This window comes from Rhinolophus ferrumequinum, chromosome 17, assembly GCF_004115265.2.
Source record: "Rhinolophus ferrumequinum isolate MPI-CBG mRhiFer1 chromosome 17, mRhiFer1_v1.p, whole genome shotgun sequence".
NCBI classification, from domain to species: Eukaryota; Metazoa; Chordata; class Mammalia; order Chiroptera; family Rhinolophidae; genus Rhinolophus; species Rhinolophus ferrumequinum.
This window is the reverse complement of record NC_046300.1, coordinates 51748663-51762909: the sequence shown is the minus strand read 5'-3', so window position 1 is coordinate 51762909 and position 14247 is coordinate 51748663. Positions and strand designations below refer to the sequence as shown.

Sequence of the window (14247 nt, the reverse complement as noted above, 5' to 3'; positions counted from 1 at the left end):
TAAGAATCTGGACTTCTGACTTCTCTTGAGGAATTGGAAGACCTGGCGGTGCTGGGCCTGTGTTCCCACATGGCAGTAATGAGCTGGACTTGAGGAGCCAGCCAACTGTCACCTACAGATGTCCCCACTTCTCCCAGTTGTCGCCTTACCACCTGGCCCCTTCACTCACTGTCATTATCTTGCCTTGCCTGTAGCCTCTGTTTGTACTCCTGGGTCTAAGGAGAGCGCTGCCTCTGCCTCCTACCACAGCCTAGCCCTGACTTCATGTTGCTTTAAGATCCTCCATTGTCATACCTTCAATATCTTTCCTTTGGCTTCCTAGGCAACCTTTATTTCTTTTCCCATTTCTGCCCTACACAGATCCTACACTGGGAACACTGCAGGAAATATTTGATCACCTTGAAAATTTGCATTGACCTAGAGAACTGGGACAGAAAGACATCAAGCCATGTCTGAAATCCAACAGACTGAGGCCAAGCAAGGATGAGAAAACCAGACCCGAGTGAGGGATCTGACCTGTGGAAATTGGTTTCTAAAGCCTCAAAGTTTTTTTTATAACAATAGTTTTTTATTGACTCTTTTCAAACACCGTGATAGGTAACTCCAGGCTCCATTTATGGACAGAAACAACCTGGCAGAAACAACAGTTATTCGTAATGGTTATGTCCATAGACACAGAGAGAACTTAAGCAATGTGCTTAGGGTGTGAACGTGTCCTTGGGGAGGTCAGCCAATGGGAATATGCCCCTGAAGTGGTATGCAGAGTTAGACAACCAAGTTTGCAGGGTGATCTGCAAACCATGAAGAATGCCATATTGTCCCCCAAATATTTTGGTCAGTCATCTTGGGGCACGCAGTGCAAATTCTGCAGAATTATTTCCAGTCTAAGCATCTCAATAATAGTCTCATGATTTTATTGCTTCCCTGACCAGCTAGAATGATATAGGATGCTAACGTAGCCTGAGAAGCAGGGAGGATGAGGTGAGAAGGGACGCAGGTCCCCAAGGGGTACTCAGTGGGCCAACTTCACGTTCTTGCCCGTTTTGCCTATGGTCTTGATGCCCATTCTAAAAGGAGAGGAACAGAAAGCAAGAAGTGTAGGGGCTGCCCCAAACCTCTCAGCAGTCATTCGTTTCTCACCCATATGTGCGTATTACCAACAGCTTTTCAAGGCTGTGATTCAGCAGCATGGTTCTCTGCCTCCGTACCCCTCGTCCTCGGCTCCTGGCACCTTACAGTCATACTATCCCTTTGGTTATCCAGTTACTTCTCTCAGGTTGGGCTCCTTTTATTATAGGAGAAGAGATGACTTAGGCCCAAACACCCAAACATGATGATTTAATCAATAATGGACCACTTAGCAGACCTTCCCCTGGCTCCTCAGGAGACCACAGATTAGCCTGAGAGCTTGGGGCTGGCAGCCACTTCCAAAAAGGTTAAACACCCAGTGACAAATGGAGTGGTCCTCGCAGCAGCCATTCAGGAAGACACTGTAGGACTTGTTCTCTCCTGCCTCCCCTGTGCCCCATATGGACTGGGGGCTTGGGCCTCAGCACAAAGGCAGCATTTGTGGAAGTCGGAAAGGGACAGCCGACGGCATGGCGCTCTGTCTGCTTCTGACCAGGGAGGCTAGCGCTGCTAGTAGATGGAGCACAGATGTCTGGATCCCTCTGGGCCTATAAATCCCCTCGCTGGCCTGCCCAAGAGGAAAATGCTACCCAGCTCTGAGAGGGGCCTGCATACACTCCTCCTGGGGAGGGAGGACGGCGAGCTTGCCTTCGCCCAGTCGGCCAGTCACCACCCCGTCACAGCTGTGTGCACCGGGTGGACTCATTTGAGTCCAGTGAGTGCTGCGGCCTGCAGTGTTCATTACACTGTGACTGAGCGCTGCCTGCTCTTTGAACATGCACTTTATTTTTTTTCCATTATAAAAGTACATATTCATTATGGAAAAATACAGGAAAGGAGAAAGGGAGAAGAATGCATATACCTTCCCCTCTAAAACAACTCCTCTTAATATTTTAATAATTTCCTTCCAGTGTTATTCTAGGTATAACTACATGACGTACACATTCTGAGCCTAATTTGGGGTTCCTCCCGGTCTCTCCAGGCTTCTCTTTGTGTGACCTTTTCGTTTGGGATGAATCCTCCCCCAGGGACCGTGGATGATCCGTTGCTCTTGCATCTCCGTTGGTCTCGGCCCCACATTATTTCCAAGCCATGCAGTTAGAAAGCTTCCTCTTCATCATTATTACTGTCCCTTGGGAGAACGCATCTGAATTAAAGTTAAATAATTCTGTTTATTTCTTGTAATGCTTTTGGCCTTGGCTTTTCTTTTCTTTTTTTTTTTTTTTCACTTTGCCTGGTGTGTTTTGTTCCAACTTTTATTTTCATCCTCCCTTTTTCATTTAGCTGAATGAGAATTTTTTCTGTTGCTTAAGGAAAACATTATATCACAGTTATTCTTGGAAAATGTGATCTTAATGGATGGAATATATATTATTCCATAAAATTACTTTTTTTGGAATTTTTACATAATCAGTCTCCTATTGATGGATATTTAGGCTGTGAATGTTTTTATATCATTAATTAACTCTGTATTGAATGACTTTTGAAGGCATTTGTTCTTTTTTTTGAAAAGTACCTTCTATGGTGCTTTCTTTTCCAGTTATATAACATCATTTAAAAAATGAAAAACATAGAGAAGCACAGAAAAGGGAGTAAAAGTTACTTGTAATCCCATCTCCCCATCACCAAAAACTTCTGCTAACATTTTGGCATATACTCAGGCAATCTTTTCTTTTACTATATATATACCTGCATGTGTATTTTTTTAAAAAACAAAATCATAATCATTATGTACTATTTTTTAAGTTGCTTTTGTCTTAACAGTATAAAATAACCTTCCAGTATGAGAATATATTTTTGTATCATTAAATATTTTTCACAGACCTGATTCTTAATGGGTATTATATAGTGTTTCATCAAAAGAATATACCAGTTTATGTCCTTGTTCTTCCATTGTTGAACATTTAAGTTGTTTCCATTTTTCCAGTATTATAAATGACTGTGCTCTAAACGTCCTGTTCTGGGGCATCCCACCTTACTGCTGATCCTTACTCTCTCTTTGCCTGTGTGGCGGGAGAGTCGTCATTGCCATTTCAGCTCATGGAATATTTTATCATTAACATTATCATACAGAAACCATTTTATGGTGCCCAGTGAAGAGGTTGGGCTGCTACCCTGAGCCTCTGCAAGGCTTCCTAATTTTTGACTTGCACTAAGCAAATTGCACAACGTTTTTCCCCACACCTGAACCAACTGTTTTCTTCAGCTTTCCATTCATTCTACTCGGACTCTCGCCCAACTACAGAAAGACTTCTCCTTGCACTTGGTCTATATTGATTGATTGTAAATTGATCAGGTGACTTTTTACCATGTTTTTTTAATGTGCATTAATCTAAACCAGATGCTATATATGTGATTTTATGTTTATGGCATCACTTCAAACTTGGTGTTCGTCGTCTTGCACATTTGTCTACTGGTTTTGTTTATTTTCTTAGTTAATATCTCTTCATTATGGAAAGTAAATGTAGAGAAGTATGAAGACGGAAATAAAAATCACATAGTCTCACCATCAGGGTAAGACCTATTAACATTTTGTATTTAAGTAGGGATCTTCCTTCTCCTGCTTAACTCTACATGTGAGACCTTCCCATTATCATTAGTCATCATAAACATTAAAAAAAATGTTTTTAACAACTATATAATGTTTCATTTTATGGTTACACTATAATTTATTTAATCCCTATTGTTGGTCATTTTCGGCTGTTTGCAGAGCTTTTGCTTTTATAAACACTGTGGTGCTGAGGGGTTTTCTCCTCCTATACGTTACCCTAATGGAGGTTCCTCAAGGAGCTGTTTGGTCCAAGTAGTTCAGAGATGCATCTGCTATTTGCTAGTGAATGAAACTCCTAAATAAGCACTAGTGATAGCAGTTCAGTCAGTGGTATAACAACAACGATAGGTAAGATCCCACTTACCTAATTTCCACATACCCACATACCAGGCACTTGGCTAAACCCTTGACATACTTTTCTTATCTAATCCTCTCTGTAACTTTGTGCGGTGCTTATTACTATGCCCCTTTTACAAATAAAGAAACTGAGACCCAGAGAGATTAACTTCTCCTCTGTCCCTTGGCTATTAAGTTGACTTGAAGCCATGTGTGTTTTACTCCAAAGCCTGTGTTCTTAATCCAAATCCATGTTTTGTAGTCAAAAGACTGGACTCAGTTCCTATTCCAATACTTACCTTGTTCCAGTATCTTAATCCTCTGGTACTGGGATTTTTTCATCTATTGAAAGGGGGCAAAATACAAGAATCTGCCCAATGCCTCTCCCAGGATTAGCCTGAGGGTCAAATGTGATGGAGGCCACACAGCTGGGAGGTGTTATTTCTTAATTTAAGTTAATTGCTCTAATCAAGCCTTACGGAAGAGACTCCTCCAGGATGCTATTGGAGAACATTTTCTGATCCCAGCCATAACCACTGTACTTTTCAGCTTAACCCATTGTAATAGCAACATAGAAATGTGTTTTCCTCTCATAGCCCCACCCTAACTTCCAGTCCATTTAATAGTAAACCGTCTGCTACAAAACAGCAATTGTAAGTATAGGGAATTTCCCTGGCTTGAACTCTTTATTAGAGCACGTTATCTTTGGCTGTAGAGACCGTCTGTTTTTTTGGAAAAGGGTGAGGAAGCACCCCCTTGAACAGGCGGCATTAACAAACCAAATCTGTTCCATCATGCCTAACCTGCTGGGTTTACATTTCCTTTGACACGTGTAGAGGGCCCCTTTTTCCCACCTGACAGACAGCCCCTTTTTGCACCTGCTGCGTCTTCCGCATACCCAGCTCAGGCATAAACACGAGCACTCATTTCCTAAATCTGCATTATGTTTGTCTATTATGGCCATTGTTATTTTAGCTGCCAGTAACTAAGAGGTTTGGGTTTTTGACTCATTTACTCTGCCAGATTCCATCATGGAAACTCTTGCTTGTCCTGCAACATTTTTCATTCCAGGTCCAGAATCCCCACACTCAGGGAGAATCTATGTATGTGTTTCTGTTTTGTATGCAGTCCCTCCCAAGGCTGGGTCCCTCACTTTGAGGTGAGCCTCTCCTAGTCACCGTGGACCACTGTTTCTCACCCCAGGGGACATTCAACAATGTCTGGAGATGCCTGGGTTGTCACAACTGGGGTGGGGGCACTACTGGCAGCTGGTGGTTAGAGGTGAGGATACTGCAAAACACCCTGCAATGAACAGGACAGCCCCACACAACAAAGATTTTTCTGGTCCAAAATGTTAGTGGTGGCAAGGTTGAGAATCCCTGCAATAGACTGAGAAGTAGCCTGAAACTCATCTATTTGGCGTACACACGCATCACACACGCATTACCCTCGGGGAAGGAGGGTGGGATATTGGTTATAAATGAGGAGAGCGGGTGGACTGAAATAGACCCGACCTAGATGTCATTCTGAGTTTACCGTTGACTTGGGTTTAAATTCTGGAACACCATTTATTAGCTACATGACCTTGAGTGAAGTGTCACCCTCTCTGAGCCTCAAGTTTCCCCATCTGTAAAACGGGTAGGAAGCCTTACCTGTTGGATTCCTAAAGGTCCTCTCACAGTGGCCAGCACATAAGCATGCCATTAATTCATTAAGCAACATTGTTGAGGTCCTACTTGGTGCCAGGTGCTGCTGAATCCACCTATGAACAAAACAGATATCTTTGCCTTCAAGGTGCTTACTTTCTATTGGGAAGAAACAGCCATGTCAAAAACAAATGGTAAATTATATCATATGGCACATGGTCAAATTAGAGAAAAACAGCACAGGGGACTGGGCAGTGGCAGGGGCACAGAAAGGAACGTGGCTAACTCTCTCGCAAGAGGCAGTGTCTTCTTAGGGTTTTTTCCTCCTAGTAATAGTCACATGTTCCTCCCCCAGTTCCAATCCTCTCATCTTATTGTGCCCAGTCGTATTAATGATGGATAGGTATAGGTCGTGGGGTGTGGTCAGTGCCATTGTGAACCCCCGCCCATAGCTTGGGCCTGGCTAGCTGTGAGCTGTCCCCAGGGCCAGCCAGCTGCTGACCGCACACCTGAACAGAGTTCTTTATTTCTTCTTTGGGATTCTTCTCCTTCCTAAGTGAAGTTTAAAAAAGACAAAATGTTTGTTTTCATCCAGCCTAAATAAAGGTGTAAATCTGAAGTGTGACTGGTCAGAGAGCCAACCACTCAGTCATTATTTCTACAACTGAGCAATGCATTCCCTCTCCTTAACTAGATCTCAACTCCTACCGTGTTTCCCTGAAAATAAGACCTAACTGGAAAATAAGCCCTAGCATGATTTTTCAGGATGACATCCACTGAACATAAGCCCTAATATGTCTTTTGGAGCAAAAATTAATACAAGACCCGGTCTTATTTTTGGGGAAACACGGTAGAAGGCTGGGTCCCAACCTCCCCACAATGCATGGTTGGCTTGTAGACAGCAAGTTTGGCCCCCATAATAAAAAGAGTCGAGGTTTTGGATCCAAACAGATCTGGTTTTGAATCCTGCCCGGGCAAGTGCCTTAGCCTCCCTGAGCCTCAGTTTCCTCATCATAAAGTAGGAATAAACTCCCACCTTGCAGGATGGTTGTGGGGATCTGAGAGAACTCATCGGGAGTGCTAAGCTTGGGCAGGCACACGTGGCCTCAGTGACATACCTGTGATTTCCATCCCCATTCCTTCTCCCTTGGTCCCCAGGCCAGCAATCGCTAAGAGAACACAGAATGAGGAATTCTTAGCAGTAGACCTCACATCTCTCTTTTTTCCCCCAAACTGCAACCGAAGAAAATCTAACTCTGTGGGAAATGTTTCAATAAGTACATAAAAATATGCTCAATCTCACACTCAAAACAGGAAACTGAAATTAAGGTGTAGTTGTTTTCCCTATCAGATTGATAATAATATCCTGTTGATGAGAGTGTAGGAAAAGTGTACTATCACGTACCTTTCTGAGGACAGACTGTTAGGTGGTCAATTTGGCAGTGCATCTCAAACGTCAAAATGTTAGTACTTCTTAGACCAAGGAATTCTACCTAAGGAATCTGCCTTACAGAAATACCAGCACAAATACACGAAGGCTGTTCACTGAGGCCTTTTTTGTAATAGCCAGACATTGGGAACGATTTGAATGTCCATCAGTTGCAGGTTGATTGAATCCATGTGGTCCATCCAGACCATGAGTGAGTAACTCTGCAGCCATGAAAAAGAATGAGTGACTTTGGATGATGGAAATGTTTTGGAACTAGATAAGAGGGGTGGTTGCACAACACTGAATGCACGAAAGACCACTGCATCGTTCACTTTACAAATGGTTAATTTTATGTTATGTGAATTACACCTCAATAAATTATTTTTTTAAAGAGCGAGTCTTATGTACTAACACAGAGACATATTACTGAGTGAAAAGAGAAATTCTGTTTTCTGTGAATGTTAGTAAATGCATAGAAAAGGTTTGGAAAGCTCTAGAACAAACTTAATAGCAGTTACTTCTGGGAGGTGGGCTTGGGAAAATCAGGGCATTTATACCTAATTTTATAAACTTTTGTAGTATCTGAAAATGTTAAATTAGCAAAAATTACTTTCAAACTGGTGGTAGGGAGAGGGGAGTGTGAAGTTGGTCAGGGAGTGAAACTATAGCAGGTGGGGCGGTTGATTCTCTCAAGTGAAAGTGGAAAACGTCTTTCGTTGTGAATCTTCTTTTTTGTGTTTTCTTCTCTTTCGGCTCTTTAACTCCCGCCCGGCTGGCATCCAAACCACTAACTGAGATGAGTGAGTTATTTGATGACTCACTTAGCTTGTTTTGACCTTTCTGTGTCTGTAGCTAATTGATTCTGAGTGCTGGGGATCCGCAAGCATTAGTCTGGTCACTTTATAAGGGCCTATTTTCAAGAGATCACAAGGATTTGCGAGATACCATTAGTGAACTGTGTATTTGGAACAAGTGCTTTCTTGACCAGCCCAGGGCTGATCCAATGATCAGGAGCTCATTCATGAGCCCAGGAGCTCATGGAGGCCCGTGCCAGCCTGACAAGCTGTGTTGGTACTTGCAAGCAGAGCTAGCTTCCTGCTTCCAGAAGGTTGTGAAAATACCCTGAAGCCCCTTGGAAGTGTCTTTTCACATTTTTCATTTATTCTGTTTTCTCGAATTATAAAAATTTGAATACTTAGGATAAAATTACCTATAATGGCAGGCAGAAACAGTATAGAATTTTGTGGCGTTGCCTTTATATCTTTGTTCATGTGCATTTTTTAATAGTTATAAGCAGTGTTCATATACAGATTTTAATCCTGATTTTATTTTAACTTATGTAGAAGGGATTTTTAGCAGTTAAAATTATCTCAACATTGTTTTAATGGCCAGATAATATTCCATCAAGATGAATTATAACTTATTTAACAATGCCTTTAGGTTGAAGAGTTCTCTTAAAATTTACTTTCTTAAATTTTATTGTTGAATCTCAAAATATTTGGAAGTTACCTTACAATGTCTTAGTGATGACAGCACATGTGTCACATGCAAAATCAGTTTCTGCCCTCAGAAAGTATATAGTTCAGAGCAGATGACCACTAAGTGTAATAAAATGTGATTGTTACTATATCAGAGATATGTCCAAATTGCTCTGGAAGAGGGTCAAGGAACATTGGTAAAGTCTTCCTAGAGGAGATATTTGAGTTATATCCTGAGGAAGTTAGGAGTTAGCCACTAGGAAATGAAAGAAAAGCTGGGGATCCGCAAGCATTAGTCTGGTCACTTTATAAGGGCCTATTTTCAAGAGATCACAAGGATTTGCGAGATACCATTAGTGAACTGTGTATTTGGAGCAAGTGCTTTCTTGACCAGCCCAGGGCTGATCCAATGATCCTGAGCTCATTCATGAGCCCAGGAGCTCATGGAGGCCCATGCCAGCCAGTCTAGGAAGAGAAGACTGCTCGAAGATAGCACAGTGGGATGGCAAAACAGAATGCATTTAGGGAATGGCAGATAGCCTGGTAGGATAGCCTGGTAAGATTAGAGAGTAGAGAGATCATGGATGAGTGGCAGGGGTGATTCTAGATATATAGACTGTGGTCAGATTACAAGAGGCCTTCTGTACCAAACTGAGGAGTGGAACTTCACACTAACGGCCACAGACACATGGCAACAGCCACTGCAGTGAGCACTTGTGGAATAAGAATGTGGTTTTTGAGCACAGCAATACTTCAATGCCAAGTTTGCCTCATTTGGCAAAGATTCCAATAAATGTGTTGAAATCTTCTAGGCTGAAGGCTAAATATGATGCACTCAGCTTTCTTCTTGATCGTTCGTATTTGTCAAGAGAAAGCACTGTGGTAGCATGTTTCAGCCACCAGGGTGGACTTTGGGTGGTTAGACCACCCCAAAGTCTATCGGGGCCTGTTTATAAATAAGAAAACTCGGGACAGGCCTCATTTGCTGCCAAGATGGTATTTAGTATGTATATGAGTTGGTACTTTTCAAGTTGACAGAGCGTCAGCTGAGATGAATGTAAACAGAAAGAGGAATGTATTAGCCCCTTTCATAAGAGTGGCTCTTCCTGGATTCAAGCACAGTGGGATCCAGGGGCTCAAATTGTGTGGGTAAAGCATTCTTCTTCCTTCCCTCTATCAGCCTTTCTCTCCATCCTTCATTGTGTGTGTTGCTTTATTCTCTCCTATGGCAGACAAACTCTTCTTTGTGACCAGAGAGAGTTGCTGCAAGAAACTTCTACTGTGTTATCTTTTGAGCTCACAATCCAAAGGAATAAAGACTCTTTGGGGTACTCATTGGTCAGGTCTGGGGGACCCCACCCAAATTATATGAGACGGGATACGCAAGGATAGTGGGACTCTGTTCCTAGCAGGAAGAGAATACAATGCCGGCCAGATTCTTTTTTTTTTTTTTAAAAGACATCTGCTGGTAATTGTTGTTCTTCTGAAGAGCGGGGATGTCCACTGGAAAAACGTAGAGCCCATCGCTGGTGTGAGAGCTGCTTTTGTGCATATGCTTGTGCTGTATCCACGCCTCCCAGAAGGGATACTCCCAGCACGTGTGTGAAAGCAGCCCCGGACCCCATTCTCCTTAGCACGTAGGCTCAAGCCTGCTTCCCTGAAGGCCTCGTGCATTGTCCTCTCTTTCTTGTGTCTGATTTATGTTTTGTCAGGCACAGGAAGCTGCTCAAATGCTCCACCCAGTCCTGCTGCTGCCCCCCTGACATTTTTTTTCCCTCATTGTTTAAGCGCTCCATTAGCTTCCGAAACGAGAGCCGTCCAGACATCCTCGCTCCGCGACCCTGGTCCAGAAATGCCGCCCCCTCGAGCACCAAGCGAAGAGACAGCAAGCTGTGGAGTGAGACCTTCGATGTGTGTGTCAACCAGATGCTTACGTCCAAGGAAATCAAACGTCAGGAGGTAGGATCTGGACCCCTGCATTTGGCGGTGTGTCTAGAACCAGGAGCACTGCGAAAGTCAGCCAAACTGGGGTCTACACCGCAGTTTCCAAATCAGTCCTCCATTGCATTTGTAGGAGGACAAATGGGAATGCCAGACCTTTTAAGGAACTGAGAAACCAGCATCCAGATGGGTGGGTGTGGCCCCCGCTTTAAAAAGAAACTGATGTGAAAATCTGAATTTACAAAGAAGATGAATCAGAAGTGTTTAGGATTCTGGAGTTCACAAAAATAATCACTTCAGTTATATTTTGATAGCAACTTCTAGAATGTTTTTAAAATATTCAGTTTATGAAACTTTGATTCAGTTTTGTGGAAAACATTTCTAGGGAATCCAGTTAATTTCATTCTCTGTAAGTTTTCTATAGCAATAGCCCTAAATGGCTATGATAATATTACCCTTTGTAGAGAGCTTAATGGGCCAGGCTGTGCTCAGCACTTTAAATGTGCACCATCTAATAAAATCCTTGGAAAATCTATTTTTGTGGAGAACTTGACATTGTAAAGAGAAGTGCTTGAACACTTTCTATGTTTTGACTCAGCAATTCTTTTCTAGGATTCTTGCTGCCATGTGCACTTATGCACAGATGAAAAGATGCATGTGTAAGGTTATTCATCATAGCAATGTTTATAATAGTGCTAGAAAGAGCCTGAACATCTATTACTAGGGAATGGTTAAATAATGAATGTCCATACATGGAATACTATGTAGCTGTAGAAACACAAAAAGTGCTGATATAATATATATGGATGGCTAAGTGGGTAAAGCAAGGCACAAAATAGGTATACAATAGGCTACCATTTATGTAAAAGATGAAAGAAAAATGAATGGGGGTGTGTGTGTGTGTGTGTGTGTGTGTGTGTGTGTGTGTATTTGCTTGTAGACCTATAAAATATTTCAAGAAGGATACAAGGAGCTGGTAACATTGTTGCCTCCTGGGAGGGAAATGGGTAGTTGGAAGAGGGAGGGGAGAAGGAAAGTTTTTACCATGTAGCTATTTGTGCACTATAAATTTTGAACCATGTCAACATATTATCTATTTAAAAATGACTGAATTCAAAAATAATGTATGCACTGAAAAAATCCTGTGAGGAAATACTCCAAAATCTTAATAAGGGTTAACAACATAGTATTATGGGTAATTACAATTTTTTCTCTTTATACTTTTCTGTGTTTTCCCCAGTGTTAATAGTGTGCATATATAACTTGTACAATCTGATAGCAGGAAGGAGGGAAGGATTGATTCTGCCGATGAGATAATATTAAGGCACAACGAGCGCAGGTCACCCCGCTAGAAAGTTACAGAGGCAGGATTTGAACTCAGGTCCTGGCTACTCCAAAGCCCATGGTCTTCACAGCGACACTGTGTTAGTCCACCACAGATACCTTATTATAGCATATCCCAGTATGGGGTTCTGTGATTTTCCTCTTTTGGGGGCCATAGTACAATCAGGCCTATGTACTGTGTTTCCCCGAAAATAAGACCTAACCAGAAAATAAGCCCTAGCATGATTTTTCAGGAGGACATCCCCGGAACATAAGCCCTAATGCATCTTTTGGAGCAAACCTTAATATAAGACCCGGACTTATTTTCAGGGAAACACAGTATGTATATGAGCTCTAGTAAAACAGATGTACAAGGAAATCTGAGGAAGGGCCACGTAAAGGTTAGTTAATTGTATTGTGCCAATCCATCTCCTGGTTTTAATAATGTTCTATAGTTATGTAAGATGCTACCATTGGGGAAAGCTGAGTACTCGGTGCATAGGACCTCTCTGCCACTATTTTTGAAATTTCTCATGTGAGTCTATAATTATTTCAAAATAAATGTTTAAACAAGATAGAGTATCTGGAGGGCATGGCATGGAGGCTTTACTGGGCCCCGGGAGGTGTCACCATGCGCTGGCGTCCCGTGAGTGTTCTGTCTCCACCTGCTTTCCCAGAGAGCACACTTGTTTTCCTGCACTCCACCAACCTCAAAATGGAGGGTGTTCTCCAAGCCTACTCGCTTCTTCCCTCTAGTCTGAAAGAAATGTAGTGGTTCCCAAACTATCACCACAAACGTGTAGTCCTTTAATAATGTAATGTTTGCCGACAGTTTAGACTCCCAGAGGAAAATGAAAGTGTGTACTGCACATCACAGCTCTTACATTATGATGACTTAATAGAATCAAATTAGAAACGGTCCCTTTACACACTCTTGCACATAGCCAGCTCCTTTAATTTTATTTACTGTACCGTGTAGGGCTGAGAAGTAATTTAGAATGAATTAACTTCACCAGACATTTAGAGTGATAAAATATTAGATTCTTCCTACAATTCCAGCCTCAGGACAAGTGGCTGATAGGAATAAAGCTTTGTATTGAGATTTGCCTTCTGTCCAGTAGAAGGAAGACAAATTGTGATGGCCCAATGAATAATACTGCCATGTCCATCACTTTCAGAGAACAGACCCTGAATCATTTATTATGCTTGCCACTCATACTAGAGACTCAAATCCGTGCCTCAAACTGTGATTATTTTACCTAAAATAGTTCCCTCTTGTTTGGCTGCATCAAAATTTTGTATCATGAAAGATGACTCGTTGGATTGGAAACATATCTTTATCCCACTAACAGATAAGCACATTATACAGAAGTTTGGCAAAATCTTTATTTTGTAGGTTTTATCCACTAGTTGGATTTGCTGCAGGTTCATTTAGCTTTCTAAGAATCCTTTAAAAATACTTAAGCAACAAGTAGATTTGGAGCTTTGAATGCTACACCCAGCACTGTTTTGAATTTGGTCTCAGAAATGAAGGAAGAGTTCAGTTGGGCGTGTTTTATCTTTTCCTGCAGGCGATCTTTGAGCTTTCCCAAGGAGAAGAAGACTTGATAGAAGACTTGAAATTGGCAAAAAAGGTAAATTTAAGTCATTTGAGTCACCTCATAGTGTTTTCTTCTGAGTAATTTCACAGCCCTAAGATTGCGCTTTGTGAGCACTCTTTTTATGGCTAAGACAGCTCATCAAAAATTGAGAAGAACCTGCACACACCAAGAAGTGGGGGAAATGGCTCAAAACAAGAAGGCTCTCTGGACCTTGGCAGTTGTCCATTGCATGTCAGGAACGTACCTCAAAGAATACTTCGGTTTAATCAGAAAGTGTTCCGTTGGACTAGAAGTTTCATGGGCCAGGCCTCCTTATCCGCGGGAGAGAATGTCTGGATGGTCTGATATTAGAACTGTGTCTTAGAAATAAAGTCATTTGAATCTCTTAAGTGGATAACGTGGTTAAGTGAGGCAATTACATACTATCACGTAAGTTAGGATGTTTGCTATGGACACTTGTTTTTTAAATCACATTGTGTGTGGAAAGGGGAAAGAAACCCATGCCTTGTAGGCTGTATAGTCTTGACTACAAACCTTCCTCAAAAACCTTGCCATTCCAGGGACTCCTGTGGAGGCTAAACCCCAGACTCCTTCATCTGATATTCGCAGCCTCCTCAAAGAATCATTGGGTTGGAAAGATGCATCTCTTCTTTTAAGTGTCCTCAATCCAACTTTCTGCTAATATGAAGTCCCATTTCTGAGAGATGGCCAAGAAACTGAGTTTTAGGCCAGGTGTGAGGAAGAAGAAGATGGGAAGAGCAAAGAAAGCATTTAACTCTGGGAGACACTTGCTGATCATAGGTGCAACTCCTGT

At 42.1% G+C, this 14247-nt stretch overlaps 1 protein-coding gene across 7 annotated transcripts in view; it reads left to right on the top strand.

Annotated features, from left to right (window-relative positions):
• Positions 1–14247, top strand: part of ARHGEF3 (Rho guanine nucleotide exchange factor 3) — a 285970-nt gene that overhangs the window by 253338 nt on the left and 18385 nt on the right. For all 7 annotated transcript variants that reach the window (XM_033132825.1, XM_033132821.1, XM_033132820.1 and 4 more), the window contains 2 exons: positions 10357–10527; positions 13404–13466. In XM_033132825.1, coding sequence (XP_032988716.1) covers positions 10357–10527; positions 13404–13466 — 234 coding nt within the window. The remainder of the gene's footprint in view (positions 1–10356; positions 10528–13403; positions 13467–14247) is intronic.